This window comes from Pelodiscus sinensis, chromosome 6 (assembly GCF_049634645.1).
Source record: "Pelodiscus sinensis isolate JC-2024 chromosome 6, ASM4963464v1, whole genome shotgun sequence".
Taxonomy (NCBI): domain Eukaryota; kingdom Metazoa; phylum Chordata; order Testudines; family Trionychidae; genus Pelodiscus; species Pelodiscus sinensis.
The window spans coordinates 54,059,470-54,077,282 of record NC_134716.1 but is presented as its reverse complement, the minus strand read 5'-3'; the positions used below and the strand labels follow the sequence as shown (position 1 = coordinate 54,077,282).

At 39.4% G+C, this 17,813-nt stretch overlaps 1 protein-coding gene across 9 annotated transcripts in view; it reads left to right on the top strand.

Moving 5' to 3' along the window:
* The window catches only part of CSNK1G3 (casein kinase 1 gamma 3), a 146,421-nt gene that overhangs the window by 79,584 nt on the left and 49,024 nt on the right, over nucleotides 1-17,813 (top strand). For all 9 annotated transcript variants that reach the window (XR_003090671.2, XM_006130107.4, XM_006130104.4 and 6 more), the window contains 4 exons: nucleotides 5,194-5,342; nucleotides 6,830-7,064; nucleotides 16,947-17,032; nucleotides 17,175-17,259. Coding sequence is in view for 8 of the 9 variants with exons in the window: in XM_006130107.4 (XP_006130169.1) it covers nucleotides 5,194-5,342; nucleotides 6,830-7,064; nucleotides 16,947-17,032; nucleotides 17,175-17,259 (555 nt within the window). In the remaining variant the exon portion in view is untranslated. The remainder of the gene's footprint in view (nucleotides 1-5,193; nucleotides 5,343-6,829; nucleotides 7,065-16,946; nucleotides 17,033-17,174; nucleotides 17,260-17,813) is intronic.

The window sequence follows — 17,813 nt, the reverse complement described above, 5'->3', positions numbered from 1 at the left end:
GACTGAGTGAACAGAACAAGTAATCCTCATGTGATCCCCTCCTGTCACCCATTTCCATCCTCTGACAAACAGAGGCTAAGAGGACATCATTCCCACCCATCCTGGCTAATAAGTATTGATGGGACTTAATCTCCATGAATTCATTTAGTTCTTTTTGAATCTTGTTAAAGTCCTGGTCTTCACAACATCCTCTGACAAGGAGTTCCACAGGTTCACTGTGTGCTGCATGAAAGACAAACATCCTTTTGTTTTTAAACTTGCTACCTAAGTATGGAGGTTACCGCCCCAGGTGGGACTTCAAACCACAATCTCTGGCTTAGGAGGCCCATGCCTTGTCCACTAGGTTACTGGGGCCATAGTCCCCCAGTCTGCAAAAGATCAGACAGAAAATACTATATAGCTCTGCAAAGTGCTTATTTTTTTTATTTATTTTTTTGTTCTCATTTCTCCTAATTTGTTAATTGTTGAGGCAGTGAACAAGAGAGGAAAGCAGAATGCAGCCCATACCGCTCTCTGGTGGATGGGAAAAGCCTCTACCTATTTGGGGGGAAAGTATACACATCATCACTGCTCCAGTTTCACATAGCGAACTATACTGATTTCTTGGCAAAGTACACCCACAATGTTTTTGAGCAAATGTCAGTCTGTATTGAGCATTTGTCAGATAACAAGAGGAACAGTTCAGAGCTAACATAAATGAAGGAGCTCTCATCTTCTGTACTGCTCTGCAGGTGGCCCTGGACTGCACTGAAACAGTGGCCCGATGGATCTCCCCAATGGGGGTGAAGGGACGTGCATCTTGGTTGCACCTGTTCGCGTTCCCCAGAGAGACAATTGTTGAGGACTTGCCCTTGGAAGGGTCAAAGTTATTTGTGGGCTCCACAGGCACATCACTCCACATGTTCAAGGACTCTTACTCCACCCTGAAGACCCTCGGCATTCACATCCCTGCAACCAGAAGGAAACAAGAAAAATTTTCACACAAATTTACAAGACCACACCCATTCAACCAGCCCCAGAGGTGTTATGCGAACAGGCGCAGACAGCATCAGACTAGGCACAGACAAAGCACAGATCAGCCTTTGATGTCTTAATCCTCAACATTGAGGCAAATGTTTTGAAGGTTTGGTTGAAGATACAATGAACCCAACCTCTCCAAGGCACCTGGGCAAGGCGGCAACATTCAACAACCATCTAGCATCCTTCTACCCAGTTTGTGGAATTCCACAAAGACAGACAAATGGGTTTGTCCAAAATTGTTAATGCCTCACCTTTTCATCTATCCCTCGTACCCACTCCCTTGCCCCGTCTCTCTTCAGGGATCCGTCTCATGAGCTTGCTCTTTCAGAGTAGCATCTACTGCAACTGGGAGCAACAGAGCCCGTTCCTTACCATCGCAGGAGAAAGAGGTTTTACTCACATGCTTTTGGTATAAGAAAATAGAGTGGAGGCTCATTCTCGACCTAAGAAACCTCAAGTACTATATCCACAGCACTTCAAGATGGTAATCCTGTCCATAATAATTCCTGCCTTGGAGAAGGGACATTGGACTTGGAGAAGGCTATTGACCCTCAACCTGCAAAACACATTTGCCTGTCTCAGTACATTTAAGCACATAGGAAATACTTATGGTTTGCCAGGCACAACCAACACTTTTAATACAGAGTGCTCCTGTTCGGCCTGTCCACAGTGCCTTGCATGTTTTCCACAGTCCTCAGTGGAGGCAGTGTATTTATGCAGGCCTGGGAGTCACCATTTTCTCATATGTGGACGATTGCGTGCTGAAAACATTGACCTATCATGAAACAGAACAAGCAGTCAACATCACCAGTTCATTCTTCTTGAGACTTCAAAAGTGCAAGCTGATACCAACTCAACAATTGGAATTCATAGGGGCATACCTAGACTGCACAAGAGTCATTGCATTGCTTCTGCAGTAAAGATTCCTGGCAATCTTTGACTTGGTGGAAACAGCACAAAACAGCCCTCAGGTAACAGCAAAACTCTGTCTGCAGCTGTTGGGCCACTTGGTGGAGGCCACATTTGTGATACATACAGCATGCTCTGTTGCAGATAAAACGACTGCAGTTATGGCAATGAATAATTTATAACCACACTGCCATCACATCAACAAAAGGGTTGTGTTACCATCCAAGTTAAAGCAACCTGTTATAGACCTGTGGTCACCAACCCATTGATCACGATCAACTGGTCTATTGTGGGGACACAACCAGTTGATCGCGAGACATTCCGCCCCTCCCCCCCATTCTCCTTTCTCACCCCCAAGAAGGAGCCTGTGCTGATGCTACCTTCCACAAAAATGGAGGTAGTGCCGGCTGCGGGCAGGAGGGGGGGGGGAGAGTCTCGCAGATGCACACCAGGTCCAGGTCTCGGGAAGCATGTGGGCTGTTCCTCCCCGACCCCAAACAGCCAGCACACTTCCGGAAATGCCTGGTCTGTTGTGCTGCCGGGGACTTACTTCTGCTTCCTGCGCAGGGGTGTGTGTAGGAGTCCCAAGACTGTGACAGCTCCAACTTCTCAGGAATCATGCACTCTTCCTCCGCTCTCCATGACAGCCATGCACTTTCTGAAAAGTTGGAGCTGGTGCGCAGTCCTGGGACTCCTACTCCCCTTCCTCCCGCTCAGGAAGGAGGGGGAAGGAAGACCCTGGCAGCGCGACATATCCTTATTGTATATTGTCTGCCAATGCTTCTACAACATGGCAAACTAGGAAAAAAAAAAAGGGTTATTGACATGTATTGACACATCACCTGTACATGTCTGCCATTGTTAATTCTGCCTATATATCTGACAATGCAGCCAAGCAAAATCCATTCTACAGCTGTTTCCTCCATAACCAGCACGAAGCTTGGAAATGAACTTCATATAGCTTTACAAGAAACCTAAAAAGCAGTTTGTTTCCATAGTTCTTCCAGAAGTATTTTGCATGCCTTTTAAAAATTGAAAAGAAGCATTTATGGACAACAAAGATGGCAATCATGATGAACAATTCCTGAGACTTCTGAGATCACACATCTCTTGTGATGCAGTAAGGATAAAATTTAATTCTGTTTTTCACCATGTTTTACACAACAATATATTTTTTTAAAATGTATCTTCAGTTCTGTGAAGTGTTAAACAGTGCTCAATCCTTTTAACGATTTTGTTGTTCACAAATTTATCCCCCCCGCCCCCCCGAAGCCATTTGCTTAAAACAGTTTTTGCTTGTGCTAAACATTCTTCAGCTAAATGATATTTATGGAATGTTCAATTGCTGCAGTTTTGTTAGAAAAGACTAATTGGTGTGAAAAATGTTTGCTTTTCCAAGTTTGCCACCCTTGTACACGCTTATACAAAAATAGAAAATTCTAAAGGTATGCTCTTTTCCTTGCTACAAACATTCCCCTTTGCACATTTATTTGTCTCATTACAGTTGGTGTTTTTTGTGTTTTATACCTCCAGCTGTCTGTGCTTCTTACTGTAAATCATCTGCCTCTTATTCTTGGATTTCTGCACCTACAGGTCTGTTGGATAAGACAGAAGTTTGGGTTTAGTACCTTTGTGCCAGCAGTTAGGAACAGACCACTTAAAATTTTGGTTAGAATATCCTTTTCTGCATATATAGAATTATTTTTAGATAGCCTATAACATTGCCTCATGTTTTTCTACCTGGCATTCATAGATAAATAATAGACAATCTGGTTGCCTAAATAAATGCACTTTTTGTTTTTAATGTATCATTGCGCTATACATTTCCTACAAATTTTAGTAAAAGGCGGATTTGTATAAAACAATAGGTTATAATTTAGATATTCAATTTCAAAATTGAGTAAAATCCATGCAGCTAAGACTTACATTGTGTATATTCAATTCATAATGAAGATATACATGCTGAACACATTTGACTTCAAATTAGGTTTAATAAAAACCAGCTTTTCAAAAGTCAGAATGTTTCTTTGAACTTAAATATAAATAATTGGTAAGGTTTTTCTAACAAATATTCCTAGGCATTGAACCAGCATTGCTATCTTGTTCTAGTGTGCAAGAAACGAGAAATTAAATGGCTTGTTTCTGCTCATCTAAGCTAAGAGAAATGTAAAATGCCAGTAACGAAGTTAGAAGTTTAGTTCACCAGTTTTAATGATGAAAGATGTTAACTGCATAAAAGAAATCATTTCTGTGCGCCTAATTCTTGTTGTCTTCCATTGAATATCTCTGCTCCATCCCCAGCATCCATTGACATATTTAGGTGCTTGAATACCTTTGAAAATTGGATGAGGAAAACAAGCTTTCCTTCATTTTTCAGCTCTGAGCAGTTTTTTTCTAGTCCAAATGAAGGAAGTGTCCTCTGTACCTGCTAGCTGAACTAAAACCAAAGATGATAATGGCAACATCCTTTTGTGCACAACACAATTAAAAGTTTAATATTTGGAAAAATGTAAATAACATTCACACCATTGTAAAGAGTGCAAATAATATAGATATTTATTGTAGTACATGAAATTGTGAGCTGTTATATAACCTCAGGTGACCTAAGTTAAGCATATTTTCCCTTGATTCTTTATATATTTAAAAAGAGCAGCACTTTCTATAATTTGAAGAGGACAGATGAAGTACATTTTATTTATGTACATTATTTAAATAGATGATAATCTTTAGATCTAAGCATAGCTTGTCATAATTTCAAATTAAACTTTAAATATTTTTTTATAAAAACATGTATTTGAATTCTATAAAAATCCAATGTAAGAAAATCTTGTGTGTTTTTTTTTTTTTGTTTTTTTTTTGGTTTTTGTTTTTTTAAAAACAATTACTCTTATCCATTATGGGCTAAAAAAAGATAATTGAAATAAAGTAGTTTCATGAAATGAATCTGAACTTACTGCCTAATGTGTAATGGATAGTTTTTTATTTTTTTAACTGATTCTTTCAAAATTGTCCAATATCTAGTTTTCAGGAAAAGCTATGAAACTGAGACAGGAGGAATGATTAAGTTAATTGCTTTAACATGTAAGACTTTTCATATAGCTTTGGTATCAGTTTTTATCAAACAGATCAATTTTAAATGCATTGATCGAACTAATAAGCCTTACAATTAATATTGTCATATCCAAGGAAGAAGATATATGTATACATTTAGCTAAGTAATCTACAACTAATCATACATGTGTATATATGTTTTTTCTTTTCCAGATGGTATACCTCAGGTTTACTATTTTGGCCCTTGTGGCAAATACAATGCAATGGTGCTAGAACTACTGGGACCTAGTTTGGAAGACCTATTTGACTTGTGTGATAGAACATTTTCTCTTAAAACTGTTCTTATGATAGCTATACAATTGGTAAGTATAAATATATGTACATTTATATATTTACCAATTTGAGTTCATTAGACCGGTAGCTGGACAACTTTTATAGTACTAATTTATCTGATAAAGGTTCTATAGTCTGCATTCTCTTAAACTATGTTGGTTGTAATATAGTCCTTTTAAGAGACACTCAAGATGCAAATATTAGGTTTTTTTTCTGTGCTATTGTTTTTGCCTTAATCTTATGGAACAGTTGCGTAAGTTTGATATCTGTTTTGAGGAGTGCAGCCTAAAGTTATAAGGTTCAGTTTGACATACTTACTTCCACTGAAGTAAGCAGATGAAAGTCTTAAGTAACACATAAGCATTCAACTTCTTGTCTTGGTCATAATTGCAGTAGAGCAATACAAAAATGCATGGTAGAAACAAAATTGTGTAAATGAAAAATATGAAGTTTTGAGGTATTTTTCTGAGTAGCCTGTGTTGTCAGACTAGAATAAAAGCCAAATATTGTTTTTTCTTGCAGTGTTACAAATTTATCTTTAATAAATAACTTCATCTCTTAAAATCCAGGTATACAGTGCACCCTGGGTAAAAATTTTAAATGCCACTTATTTGTTTTAAATGCTTTTCTTTCAGTAATAGTGGTACTGACAATCAGGGCTCGACAAATAATGCAATCCACTCGCCTATGGCGTGTAGATTGCAACTCGGAAGAGCCGGGTTCAGGCGATCTGTGCATGCGCAGATCACCGGACAGCACGTCTGGCGAGCGGGGCCCACCGTGGTTCGGCGAGCCCTACGGCAATTAAATAATTAGTATGAACTAGTTAGTTAAATGTCACTGAAGACTAGGGGGAAATCCAGTTAATGGCACAAAAGGCAAAGATTCCATTCATTAATAAAGGTTATGACATCACAAATGCAGTGTCGTTTAACAAGAATTAGTTTTCATATAAAAATGTTTTTCAGACCTGAATTTAAATGTCTAGAAGTAAAGCTGTATTCATACTGGTGATGCACTGACTAAATGTATATGTACAGAACATAGCATATTTTCACAAATGCTTGAGCCGATAGCAAGACAGCATAATTCCATATCGTAGTTTTGTATCCAAGAATGTGCATGAAAATGCATTCAGTACAGCTTGTTCACAGTTGACTTTTTTTTTGTGATTCATATGAAGCTGTAAGTATAGAGTGCTATTTGCAAGCGATGAAGTATATTTTCTTCTATACACATGCTCATGTCCCATCAGCATTAAGTGGGATTTAGTCAGATGTTGAAAGGAAAATAGTTCTCTACAGTTTTGTTTTAAAGGTTATAAGAGTTCTGGTTTTTTTTTTATATATATATATATATATATATATATATATATATATATATATATATATATATATATATATATATAAAATAAAAAAAGCTGATGTAACAGTACTTGTTTGCATCTATACACCACACTTTTTTGTGGTAACCTGAATTTTAAACTGTATTCTGTCCTTTCTTCTTTTTAATAAAGATTTCTCGTATGGAATATGTCCATTCAAAGAACTTGATATACAGAGATGTAAAACCTGAGAACTTCTTAATAGGACGACCAGGAAACAAAACCCAGCAAATTATTCATATTATAGATTTTGGTTTGGCAAAGGAGTATATAGATCCAGAAACAAAGAAGCACATACCATATCGAGAACACAAGAGTCTTACAGGAACAGCTAGATACATGAGTATAAATACACATTTAGGAAAAGGTACGTTTGCATTTTAAGCTCAGAAACTAGAATTCAACTACTATGCTAACTTTGTATGAATTGGTATTTACCCGTGAATCATCCTGTTTGCAGATTGCTAAACCAATTCTAATCTATTCTTATAAAAAACTAAAGTATTATGCACGGAGGCAAATAATCTTATTTTCACAGAGTTTTAATAATTATCTTGTTTCTAAAATCATCATAGGCCATATCTCAGACCATAGTGATATCTGTCTACAAATGTTAAAATGTGTTGTCTTATGGTGTGGCTATGTGTTAGTGGTGGCCAAACTGACTGACCTGCCAAGAAGTAGACCATGATCTTCAGAAGTATGGGAGCCAGAACATATCTGCTGGGGCTCATGCCTTTACACTCACCTGGAGCTGCCTGATTGGACTTGAGGTTTCAGCCTGGCTCCTACGGAACACCCCTCTCCTGCTGGGAGGAGCCCCAAAACCACTCTGTTGCAGGGCAGAAACTGTTGTCCCACCTAAGCACTGCAAGAAAGAGGTCCCGAGTTTCTCCATCCCTGCCCCAGTCTGGTCGATGGAGAATGGAGGGGGCCTGGAGGATTCTACAAGTAGCACTTGAACAATAAAGAAGGTTCAGGTGGCTCATGATTGAGTTTGACTGCCCCTGTTTATAATAATGGGAATGAAGTGCATGTGATTAACTCTTTCTAAAATATGGTACTTTAAAACAACCAAAATTATGGTATTTTTAAACTTACAATTGGGTGTAAAATGATTGAAGTTCTTCAAGTGAAATAATAGGCACAGCTTTGAGAACAGCACTGCAAATTTTCATGCTTTCTTTGCCAGCATGCCTGATCTGCTAAATGGTGAAAAAACACTTAGTGGTGTCCAAAGTAGTCTAGTTTTTATGCCAATGAAGTTCTTTGTCCTTCTCTTCAGACTACCTAGTATGGGTGTCAATTACCATATGAACATTTTTTTGAAAGAATTGTGCTCTTTGATTAAATAAGTGTAGGTGACTGAAATACCTATATATGGTCACAGCCAATTTTAAGTGTTAAGGATTATGCATGTAAGATTTTTTTAAATTTTAATTATATATACACCATAATATATATTAAAAGAAAAATAAAACTTTTTGGGGTAGTGTATGGTACAGAATCTAGCTATTACAATATGTAGATCCAGCAAATAAAAGTAACAGAAATAATACAAATGACATGACTAACAGAGATCAAACATCGAGTCTTGTCTGAAAACTAGCTTCTTTAAGAAGTAGTATTGAAATTACCTATATGACTTAATTAAGCTCTGTCTTCTAGAACACATTCTTAAACGTTATTTAAAGGGAACTTGCTGCACGCAAACACATTAAGCCTTTATACTACATTTTATTTCTGATAAGAGAATTAGAATACATCTCCGTAGGCACAGCTTTTTACATCTTTCCTCCCTCCGTCACCTGACCCTTTCTTTTTTCCAAGTCTGTACTTTGACTTTTAGCAGTGGAAAAAAAAATTAGATTGCGGTAGGGCTTACTGCTGTACTCTTTAAAAAACAAAACATAACAAAACACAAACCAAGCCTTCAGATACATTGCTTCTGGTAGTTTTATTTAAACTATTACAAATGACCATGCGTAATTCCTCTAGTACCTGGGCGAAGGTCACAGCTCAAATAGGCAGATGCTTTTCTTCTCTTTCCAATGGAGCCTGAAAAAATTAGGCATACCGCCTCAATCTAATTGTGCAGAGAGATTCTTAGTCTTTTCATTTGAACTGGCACCAACCATCCATCACTAACATTGAGGCACCTTGATTTTGAAGACCTTGATAAATTCACTTTGTATTGAACATAAGCAGCACTGAGATTGTTGCTCTCATCTAGATTAAAGGGCATTGAAAGTTAGTGCTCAGATGTCCCTGATTTGAACTCAGCTAAGCAGGCTAGAGATTCTAAATTGCGGTCAGCTTCTGAGTATCTAGGACTCTCCTGTTCCTGGATGGAAAAAGTAGATGAAGGAGAGCCATGCTTCTGAGAGAGATTTAGCCTTGTAGAAAGAGGAATAACTCTTGCGCAAAAAGCTCTGTCTTTTGACAATCTACTGTACTTTTTCTTGCACAAAAATGCGCTTGTAGTGCGCAAAAACTCTGAAGTGTAGATGTAGGCTGAGTATGGTGCTCCCTTTCAGGATGGGGGCAGGGAATGAGAAACTTCTCATGCTGCCCCTCCCCAGGCACTGACTGACTTGGGGTGAGTGGGGAGAGCACTAAAAGCCTCCTCCCATCACCAGGGGCACAGGTACCTAGAGGGAACCGCCAGCATTTCAGAACAGCTGGCAGTTCTCTCTGGGATTGGCAAAGACTTTGTGCACTCCCCAAACCCCATAACAATCAGGGTCTGTGGGTGGGTAAACATGGACAGGGCTCAACAAATAATGCAATCTACTCTCCACGGGCGAGTAGATTGCAACTCGGAAGAGCCAGGTTCGGGCGCAGATCGCCGAACGGGGCTCGCCGCGGTTTGGCGAGCCCTGAGCATGGAAGTGCCCCGCCCCTTTCTCCTGAGGCCCCGGCCCTACTGGGGTGGCTTAGGGCCACTTCAGAAATTTCTGAAGTGGCTCCCAATCAAAAATTGCCTACCCCTGCCCTATCCTTAGTTCTCGCAAGTGTTGCTAGGACCACAGAATACACCATACTGATCTACTCTGCCTTGATCAAAAATGTTAACTCTGAACAATTATTGATTTTGTGATGTTGGTATCAGTGCAATTCCTTCTGCAGCAAGAATAATCTAGCTGCAAATATGATGTGCTTGTTAGCTGTCTGATATTCCAAGGCATCTGACTTGGCCCTCCTGAAAACCAGTGAACTTTGGATGAGAGAAAACGTGAAGGTTCAGCATTCCCTATCTGTGATACAAACCCTGTGATACAAAACCTAATCATCTACACCGAAGGTTCCAAAGATAGTTTAATTTACTGTGACAGATGCAAATTTGTGCAGGCTAGTGAGACTTACTACAACAAGGCTGTCAATTAAATGTCACATAGGCAATACAGTGGCCACTTGCAGAGGAATATACCTTTTACTTCAGTTATGAGGGGTTGTGAAATTGCAGATGTGCTCTGAAGCCTATTGCTCTATAGAAAATAGCTTAATCAGACATGACTTATAGGATGGACCTTCCTGCTACAACATCCTTGGGACATGAGCAGTCCTAAACAAAGGAGTTTGCCGGATCAGGGGAGGTCAGGACACCTGGATTTCCTGGGGAATCCCCTCTTGATGGCCGCCCTGGGAGAACCCGGAAGCCTGACCTCGTCCACCCCACCTTGACCCCCTCCACCCTGCCTGACACTCTTGTTGCCAGCCCACTCCTGGGCTTTGCTCTCTGCCCCTGGCTCCATGCAGGGTGGCAGCTGCTCCTGGTTGCCTGGCCCCACATGGGACAGTGGCTGCTCCTAGGGTCCTTGGCTCCCAAGTCACTGGCCCTACGGGCTGGCACCCACCAGTCCGGCTCTGCTCCCAGCTGCTCTCAACCATGGAGCTGCGGCTTCCTGCTTTAGTAACATCTGTGGTCCTGCCCAACCACAGATGTTCCCAGACCAGATAGTCCTGGATGAAAGAGGTTCAACCTGTAGAAACTAGTGATGTTGTGTAATTGAATAGTCATGCAACTTCGTGAAATCTTAGCGGTTATGTGATTATTGGACAGTCTCCGGGGTTGAACCAGCAGCCAGTGTGCTCCTGGCCTTACTCCTAGGGAGCCCCCTATGACCCTACCCTGTTACCTCTGTAACAGAGGCAGCAGTGTGGAGTGGCAGGCGGAGAGCCCATTGAAAAAACAGCTCCCGGCGCAGACCATTTGCCTGCTGCCCCAAGCTGAAGCCTCTGATACTGAGGCAATAGCCCCTGTCCTCGGGGGTCCAAGTTCCCTGAGGACCGAGGCTGCTCTGTGGGATGTGGAGCCGCTTCGGTCTGCAGGGAGCTCAGGATTGCTGTGGACAGAGGTTGCTTCATGGCAGCCTCCCTGTCCCACCCTGTAGTAATGCGGGGAGGAGGGAAGGAAGGGGGGGGGGGGTCAGCTCTGGGGAGCTTTTAATATTCTGTTTCTGATTGGAATTCCAATTTCACTAGTAAACCACTCATCTGTTTTATCACTACTGCAGCATGCAGAAGAGCAATTTCTTGGTGTGGAAATGGGGTGGGGAATTCAGCATTAGTCCCCATACTTCATCCAGGCCAGATTCTCAGGGTACCTTCTTCAGTGTATCAGTGTAAAAATCTTTGTTTTAAGCAATTTCATCTGGATCAAATTCAACATGAAAGCTGGTAGAGTGAGATGCTAAATCCTGCTAACTGATGAACTAGAACAGGAGGTCTTTTGTTTTTTCTCCAGAATTGAGGAGCTTTAATTTGTGACTCCACTTGTTTGCTTCAAGCAGCATCAGGATATACACAAAACACTTGATCCAACCAAGAGGGGGAAGACAGTATCAGAGGGGTAGCCGTGTTAGTCTGCATCTGCAAAAGTGACGAGGAATCCTGTGGCACCTTATAGACTAACTGAAGTGTAGGAGCATAAGCTTTCGTGGGCAAAGATCCACTTCGTCAGATGCATGTAGTGGAAATATCCAGAGGCAGGTATAAATATGCAGGCCAGGATCAGGCTGGAGATGACGAGGTGGATCCAATCAAGGAGGATGAGGCCCACTTCTAGCAGCTGATCTGGAGGTGTGAATTCCAAGAGAGCAGAAGCTGCTTTTGCAGTTAGCAAAGGGGGAAGACAGTTGCTGTCTCATTTTTGTCACATACATGCCTTCTTTTTTCCATTTCCCAATTTATGCACACTTTTGCTAACACAGGAAGCCAGGATGTAGATGGAGGCAGCATATTCATTGGAAGGCCCCCTATTGCCCTTTCAGACTATCATTCTCACTTTCCATAGATATAAGTAGGATTCATTGAGGATATATCTTCCTGAACTATGTCAGACAAAGTCCAGAATTATATAAACTTTATGCCTCAGTCTTGAATTTGAATTGCACAATTTTTCTTATCTTGACTAAAAACTTCTTTCTTCAAGGTAGAATTGATCTGCCTTTATAGTATATTATAGTTTGAGGAATATTTTCTAATATTTGGTACCTTTCTAGTGACTGCACTGTGAAAAAAATGAATGTTAATCTTTCTGTATCTGTTTGGTAATTGTATTACAACCACTTCTTTGAGTCCTTACTAAAAAGTTACTTGTTTATTGGTGAAAAATGTTTTTGGTGGGTAGCATATCCTTCTGACTGACTCATATTTAATAATTTTTAATGCTTACAATTGCATCTTGCAATGACTCTTTCTGGAGAGGCACTGCAGATTTACCTCTGGGTATAGAGGGCCTTGCTTACAAGAAGCTGCCAACACTGCACTTTTCTGGGCTGACAGATTTTTATGAGAACAAAATTACAGCTGAAAACAGAATTGTTCTAATATTTAAAGAATACCATATTGTCCAGAGTAATTTTACTATATTAGATGTGACCGTTCAATTTTTTAGGAATTTTGACACCTCTAAATTTTTTCACTTGTGATTAATTTTCAGTAGTGCAATGTTTTATTGAATTTCAGATTAATTTATATTAATATGTAAGTCAATGTATGATGGATCAACTAAACAAAATGTGTTTTGAATGTAAGTTGTCAAGTTTTCTTAATGATGAACTACTGATTTAGGCTTGCTGTGACCTGCCGTTAAACAGGCTTTTGAATTTCTGCTATCTTGTGTGCCCACCCACCAGGAACTAGTCCTTGCAAGCAGAGAGAACTCACCTCTTCTCCAGTGTTTAATTTGTAATGAAAGGTGCTGGGTCTCAAATAATCTTTTACTTTTATACCTGATGCAGCAAGCCCAGAGGTGCTGTGTCTCAGCCCTGGCACAAATTAAGCACTGCCCTTCTCACCATAGGTAGGAGATAAAGTCATGTCCTCTTACTGCATCAGCCTATAGAGTAAGGCTAACACAACGATGGAGCAATCTGCATTATCCTAATGCTTGATGTGCTGTGTTTTTGCCATGCCCACTGAACAGCTCTGGGGGAGAGTACCTCTTGTACCTCTCATTTGGTAGGGGTTTGTTCATCTGCACAATTACAAATTCATTGAAAAGAGCTTCTCCTTGCTGTTTTGTTTTTAAAGAGGACAATTGTTCAACTTTTATCTATGCTTCTAAATGTCGTCTTCTTTTCTTTGTGAACATTTTAATCTCCTTTTATATTTACAAGTACTTTAAATCTACCCTCTTCAGACACATGCAAATTTAGAACATATTAAATGGGCTTTAATGTTGAACAGCATACTTTCCTCTATAAGTAATGGCCCTTTACCTTTTGTCTGTAAAAGGTCCACTGAAGTGAGTGGTGATTCTCCTAGTATTTGGCTTTTTCTAGTTACAGGTTAAACAAAAAGCTGCTTTGTATACTTCACAAATTAGTTGAGATGAAAAAAAATTTAAAGTAGTTTTTCACCATTTGCAATAACCTAAGAAAAGATGGGAAAATCATAATAAACTTTAAAATAAATGAGTCCTAGAATCAGCCATTAATAAGATCCTTAAGTAGCTTTTGGCATTGCTTAAAAAACATTAATAAATATTAAGTATCAGAGGGTAGCCATGTTAGTCTGAATCTGCAAAAGGGGTGTGGAGTCCTGTGGTACTTTATGACTAACTGAAGTGTTGGAGCGTAAGCTTTCGTGGGCAAAGACCCACTTCGTCAGATGCAAGTAGTGGAAATTTTCCAGAGGCAGGTATAAATATGCAGGCAAGAATCAGGCTGGAGATGACAAGGTGGATCCAATCAGCGAGGATGAGGCCCACTTCTAGTAGCTGATCTGGAAGTGTGAATTCCAAGAGAGGAGAAGCTGCTTTTGTAGTTAGCAAGCCATTCACAGTCTTTGTTTAATCCAGAGTTGATTGTATCAAACTTGAAGATGAACTGTAGCTCAGCAGTTTCTCTTTGAAGTCTGGTCCTGAAGTTTTTTTGCTGCAGGATGGCTACCTTTAGATCTGCAATTGTGTGTCCACGGAGATTGAAGTGTTCCCCTACAGGTTTTTGTATGTTGCCATTCCTAATATCTGATTTGTGTTTGTTGATTCTTTTACGTAGAGACTGTCCAGTTTGGCCGATGTATATAGCAGTGGGGCATTGTTGGCACATATTACTTTATTAGATGTGCAGGAGAATGAACCAGTGACAGTATGGCTGATCTGGTTAGGTCCTGTGATGGTGTTGCTGCTGTATATATGTGGGCAGAGTTGGCACCAAGGTTTGTTGCATGGATTGGTTCCTGAGTTCGAGTTATTATGGTGCGGTGTGTAGTTGCTGGTGAGAATATGCTTCAGGTTGGCGGGTTGTCTGTGGGCAGGGACTGGCCTGTCTCCCAAGGCCTGTGAAAGCGAGGGATCATTGTCCAGGATGGGTTGTAGATCACTGATGTTACGTTGGAGAGGTTTTAGTTGAGGACTGCAGGTGATGGCCTTCCAGAGTCTGTTGGTATTCTGTTGGTTTCTTTCTTGGGCTTGTCCCGTAGCAGGAGGCTTCTGGGTACACATCTGGCTCTGTCAATCTGTCTCCTCACTTCCTCGTGTGGGTATCGTAGTTTACAGAATGCTTGTTGAAGATCTTGTAGGTGTAGGTCTCTGTCTGAGGGGTTGGAGCATACAGCATACAGTGCTTGGCTGTAAACAATGGATCGTGTGGTGTGTCCGGGATGGAAGCTGGAGGCATGCAGATAAGCATAGCGGTCGGTAGGTTTTCGGCATAGGGTGGTATTGATGTGACAGTCACTTATTTGCACCATGGTGTCCAGGAAATGGACCTTCCATGTAGACTGGTCCATGCTGCGGTTGATGGTGGAAGCTGTTGAAATCGTGATGAAATTCTTCCAGAGTCTCCTTCCCATGGGTCCAGATGATGATGTCATCGATGTAGCATAGGTAGAGAAGGGGCGTAAGTGGATGAGAGCTGAAGAAACGTTGTTCCAGGTCAGCCATAAAAATGTTGGCGTATTGTGGGGCCATGCGGGTGCCCATAGCAGTTCCACTGGTCTGGAGGTATATATTGCCACCAAATATTGTTTCGAATCAATTGTTTTCATACTATGGTCTGATCATTCTCACTTGGTTGCTTCTGCATTACTAAAAACATGTTCAGAGAAATAGAGTTTATTTAAATTATTCTTGCTTTTCTGTCTGTGGTCTCTATCATGTTCCTGGAAATGGAAATTTATGGAAAATTATTTCACCACAGGAACTCATGAAAGCCTATCTGGAAAAAGTAACCAAATCAGAAAAGTACATTATCTTCTTCCAAGTGTCCTTCATGACAAATGAGGGAAAATATACAGCAAATGTGAAAGAGGAACTCCAGGATAAACAATCAAATTCAGATGTAGAATATGCTACCTTTTTGTCAAAAGGCTTTCTTTTTATGGAGTCCTTTAAAATGCTTATTCTTTAAAACAGGTTCTGTTGGGAAAGGAACAGCTGCCAAGTGTAGGAAATTGCAGTGCAAAATAAATTCACAATTCTCTGTGTCTTTAGATTGTCTATAAAGGCAGCTTTGTGCTTTGAACTCTCTCATGTACTGTAAGAAGTTGACTAGATAATGTTCAGCATTAGCTCTTTTTATAAAGATAATTAGTAGTAACCATCAATTATTGCATTAAAACTAAGTGACCAAACATTTTACCGTTGAGACTGTGTGTCTTATGGAATTGCTTTCAATCCCATGAATCAACTTCATTTAAAAAAAATCCTATGTAGATGTATGCTTCCATTTCGAATAATAAAAGGACAATCATGCAAACTAGCAGCAACAATTTTTCGCTTTAAGATAATTGAATAACCCACATTGAAGACTCTTAAATATATCTGGAATTTTGGAATACTAATAACACTTGGACAATAAGAAAAGTGTTTTCGCTTGAAATAGCATTTCATAAATCAGATGGCACACGTGATTAAATTTGCAAAATTCACTTGAGTACTCTTTTGGAATTTGTTGTTTTTCTTATAAAATATATGGGATACTGTGTCTTGAATTTTGATACATTGACTAGTATATGGTGGATAATAACTTTCAATGGGGAGCCACTCCAAGAATTTATTAAATCGTCAGGAGCTGCATTTTTGTATCACATTCTGGCCTCAGTAGTCAGCCGCTTTGGGCTGCACATGGGGCTGTGGCAGGCAGAGAGCCTACCTAAGAGTCCCACGGGGTCCACGTGGCTGGAGCCAAATGTTTGGCAGGTCAGATGTGGCCCACAGGCTGTATTTTGCCCATCCCTGGATTCGCACTTCATTGTAGTAAACAAGTTGTATTACTGCTAAATAATTCCATTTACAGTTCCACTCTAAGATCAGTTAGATAAGGGACTTGGCTTCTTCCATGGTGCTGTTTGACAAAAGTAACAGTTCTTAACTTCCCCAATAAAACCTTTGGCTTTCTTTAAAAAAAAAAAAAAAAAAACTCCATAAAGTGGGTAGCTGGGCAATCGGTATTACTTTTCCCATGAACCACATAGTATTCATCATTTAAGAAGGAAATTTGTTCAATGCCAGTCAGTTTAAAAAATGTGGACATCTTTAATGAAAGTATATTTTTAAATATATTAGTTTCCTTTTATACTAAAAGTAATATATATTGTTAAAATGAATATATCAATTTTCTACATTATTATTTTATGTTTAACTCTGCTCTTAACAGGGTCTACAGTTAGCAAAAATTAACACTATTTTAATATAATATTTTATACAGTTAAATCTCTAAATATAGCAAAAACTTCTAAATCATAAAAAATATAACTTAAGCTGACTTAACATTCTAATAACCTTTTTATTTTGTTGCAGAACAAAGTAGAAGAGATGATTTAGAAGCTTTAGGTCATATGTTTATGTATTTTCTCAGAGGAAGCCTTCCGTGGCAAGGTTTAAAGGTAGTGATTTTAATCTCAATCTCTCTCTCTCTCTGTCTGTCTCTCTCTCTCTCTTTTTTGTCATCTTCTCTATAGTGTTTCCCTAGTAAAATTGTCTCTTAAAATACTTTCTGAAGTTGTAAATATATCTTTTACATCATAGGCTGACACATTAAAAGAACGTTATCAGAAAATTGGAGACACAAAACGAGCAACTCCTATTGAAGTATTGTGCGAAAACTTTCCAGGTAACGACTGTGTTAATGAAGATAAATCTGTTAATTTATCCTTTAAAAAAAAGTGGCAGTAGATCTGTTTTTAATATTTTAGGACTGTACATTACTAAGAAAAATGGCAATTAATATAGTTTAAGATATAATGAAATAGCCAAGAGTTTACTATTGTTGAAGCTGGAGGCTTGGAAGAACATAGACAATTAGTAGTTTTGTTCTTATATTGACCTTCTGTGGGAAGGAGGGAAATGAAAAGGAAGTTTATTTTTAAGTTCCAGCTAGTGATCAGTTTATCATGAAGCATAAAATTTTGATACCCCCTTTCATCTATAGGAAAGCAGATTAACATTTTTAAAAAATGTTTTGACACCTTTCTTAGTGGTAAATGACCATCATTATGAAGCCAATTTACTTAAAACTATTTGCAACTTGCTATTTTGGGCATTTCTCCTGCCTCTGAGTCCCCCTAAAAACTGATGGCGGTATTATAGTTATATTTTCCTAGACAGGAAGATACTTTAGTATTTCTGTAAAATTCTCAGAGATATTAAACTGATTTGCTACATGGA